Genomic DNA, 2,695 nt, shown 5'->3' with positions numbered 1-2,695 from the left:
TATACATTATATATGTACATATATATATATATATATATATATATATATATATATATATATAAATTCTTACAGTACATTCAAAATTCATCCTGCATTCCTCACATGGAATGCACCTTCAAAACTACAAAAACCTGGCACACAAACCAACCCTTTAAAATTACATTGGTTTGCATGTCCAGAAGGTTTTCCTGGCAAGGCACAGAGGTCACTAACGTCAGTGTTTACTCATATAAAACTTTACAAGCCATTTTGTTCTGATTACAACCATTACATTTGCATTTTCAACCTCAAATGATTAATGAGTATGGCTGTTATTCTGATACAGTACACCAGCCAGGGTTTGCAAATGATTCTAATAGCTCTTGTGAATGTTTACAATTAAACTCTCCAAATGTTTACAATCAAGGATTAAACTCTCCTGTGTGTTTGGCTAAGATGAGTGAACGCAACATTTGGAACAGTCTCGTAATGGGTCTTTCGGGAATAAGAAACATCATGGCAGTTCAAGTAGCCCTAAAATTGAGCTAAATTATTTCAGATGAGTGGAAGTCTGAGGGAATCTGGGCCAGCAGAGCTTCTTCTACAGAATACATTGCTCATTACTGCTTTTGTGATCATAATAACACAAATGTTTTTTCTTCATTTCTGGCACTACCATGAATAATACATTTCCACTAGATGGTAATTTGTCCACAAAAAAAAAAATAAATAAATAAAAAAAATCAACCCTATGCTCTGCTCAATCGCTGCATGGCCACCAGCACAGCTCTCTCACTGCCAGCGTATGGCACAGCGTCTGAAGCCCCCCTGAGGCTCTCCTGCTCCCTGAGCCCATCTCTTTCTCTGCATGGCTTCTGAATGTGAGTATTAATGTCAGGGATCAGCACGCTGGTGGACATTAGTGACTGCTAGCTGAAAGAGCAACACCTGCAGCAGATCTGAGATCAGTTAGTGCTTTAGGCAACTCAAGAAGCAGCTGTGTTTCAATGAGAGCCAGGGTGAAGGTCACATGAAGTGCAGTTTGGAAGGAAATAATGCAGTTGCGCTTGTTTTCTCTAGAAGTGGTTTTGTAGGTTGGTTTCTAGTAAAAAGATCTATTTAAATTAAAATAATGTAAGTTTGGGACAAGTTGTCAGTGAGTCATTTAAAATTATTTATAATTTTTTTTTTGACAAATGATAAAAAAGTTAAATTATGAAAAAAGAAAAGCTATTTAATAAAAAAAAAATATTTATTACCCTGAGAAATGTTCCTGAAGTAAAATGAGTGACAACTATGCCCAGTCTGCCCTATATATTACAGTACAATGTGTATTATAAGACATAATAAATGTGACCCTGGACCACAAAACCAGTCTTAAGTCGCTGGGGTATATTTGTAGCAATAGCCAAAAAAACATTGTATGGGTCAAAATTATAGATTTTTCTTTTATGCCAAAAATCATTAGGATATTAAGTAAAGATCATGTTCCATGAAGATATTTTGTAAATTTCCTAAGAACTTGCTAAGAACTTAATTTGGACAACTTTAAAGGCGATTTTCTCAGTATTTAGATTTTTTTGCACCCTTAGATTCCAGATTTTCAAATAGTTGTATCTCGGCCAAATATTGTCCTATCCGAACAAACCATACATCAATGGAAAGCTTATTTATTCAGCTTTCAGATAATGTATAAATCTCAATTTCATAAAATTGACCCTTATGACTGGTTTTGTGGTCCAGGGTCACATATGATAACATTTTTTTAATTTAAATATACAATGACTTGAATACGTCTAATTAAATAATTATTAAATATATTGTCATTTTTTATTATTATTTAACTGCTTATTAAAATGTTATGATAAATGCGAAATAAAAGTAATGTCTTTTAACCAACAAATGGGGGGAAAAAACATGATAAATTGTATCAGACAGTATGTCTACAGACCTTCATGACTGTGTGTAAAGGTAAAAAGTCATAAAATATCAGATAATTAGTTTTACCTTTACTTTTATATTATTACTTTTTACTTGATTACTAGATTTTTTTCTATTCTTTATCATGGATATACATAAATATCACTGAACATCATAAAGAGAAAAAAAAGTCTCACAATGTAAGCACAGCTGGGACTGAAGGCATATGTTCCACACACATACAGGTGTGTGCTGTTCAGACGCAGTAAAATCTTGATGTAGTTGAAACAATCAGTCTGAAACACATAAGCGACAGATTATAATATATTGTTTCACATTTATATTAGCAATCACCACAACACACATGTACCTGGGGGTCCTTTCCCTTAAAGATACACTCTTGCCTCTTCTTTTCTGGAGTGCTCCATGTGAGCTGCAAAAGATGCAAAACAAGGCTGAGTAACATCAAAATGAACTCCTACACACTACTACAAACATTCTTGTATACACGTACTGTTTTCTGTAGATACGTCACACTGATATTGTCCAGGCTGAGAGAGAATATGTTCTCCCTGGCTCCCATGTAGATTTTGTTTTCATCTGGGCTCAGCAGAAGGGCTGAATAGTTATACACAGCATCCACAGAGAACTCTCTCACTGATCGTCCTTCTGCATCTGAACACACACAGTCAAAAATATTACTTTAAACATGCAGCTTAAAATCACTTCATAAAAAGAACAAAAATGCACATTATCTGAAAAAGCACATTGCACATTTATACATTATATATGTACA

At 34.1% G+C, this 2,695-nt stretch overlaps 1 protein-coding gene across 1 annotated transcript in view; it reads right to left on the bottom strand.

Moving 5' to 3' along the window:
- LOC107700426 (semaphorin-4B-like) overlaps nucleotides 1-2,695 on the bottom strand; it is a 15,067-nt gene that overhangs the window by 7,039 nt on the left and 5,333 nt on the right. Inside the window, exons 3-5 of the mRNA XM_016502062.1 lie at nucleotides 2,414-2,574; nucleotides 2,270-2,332; nucleotides 2,097-2,195 (exon numbers count right to left, since the gene is read on the bottom strand). Of these exons, the coding sequence (XP_016357548.1) occupies nucleotides 2,097-2,195; nucleotides 2,270-2,332; nucleotides 2,414-2,574 (323 nt within the window). The remainder of the gene's footprint in view (nucleotides 1-2,096; nucleotides 2,196-2,269; nucleotides 2,333-2,413; nucleotides 2,575-2,695) is intronic.

The sequence above is a fragment of the Sinocyclocheilus anshuiensis genome, unplaced genomic scaffold (genome assembly GCF_001515605.1).
Source record: "Sinocyclocheilus anshuiensis isolate Anshui unplaced genomic scaffold, SAMN03320099.WGS_v1.1 scaffold154, whole genome shotgun sequence".
In the NCBI taxonomy this organism is placed as follows: Eukaryota; Metazoa; Chordata; class Actinopteri; order Cypriniformes; family Cyprinidae; genus Sinocyclocheilus; species Sinocyclocheilus anshuiensis.
This window is presented reverse-complemented; position numbering and strand designations above follow the sequence as displayed.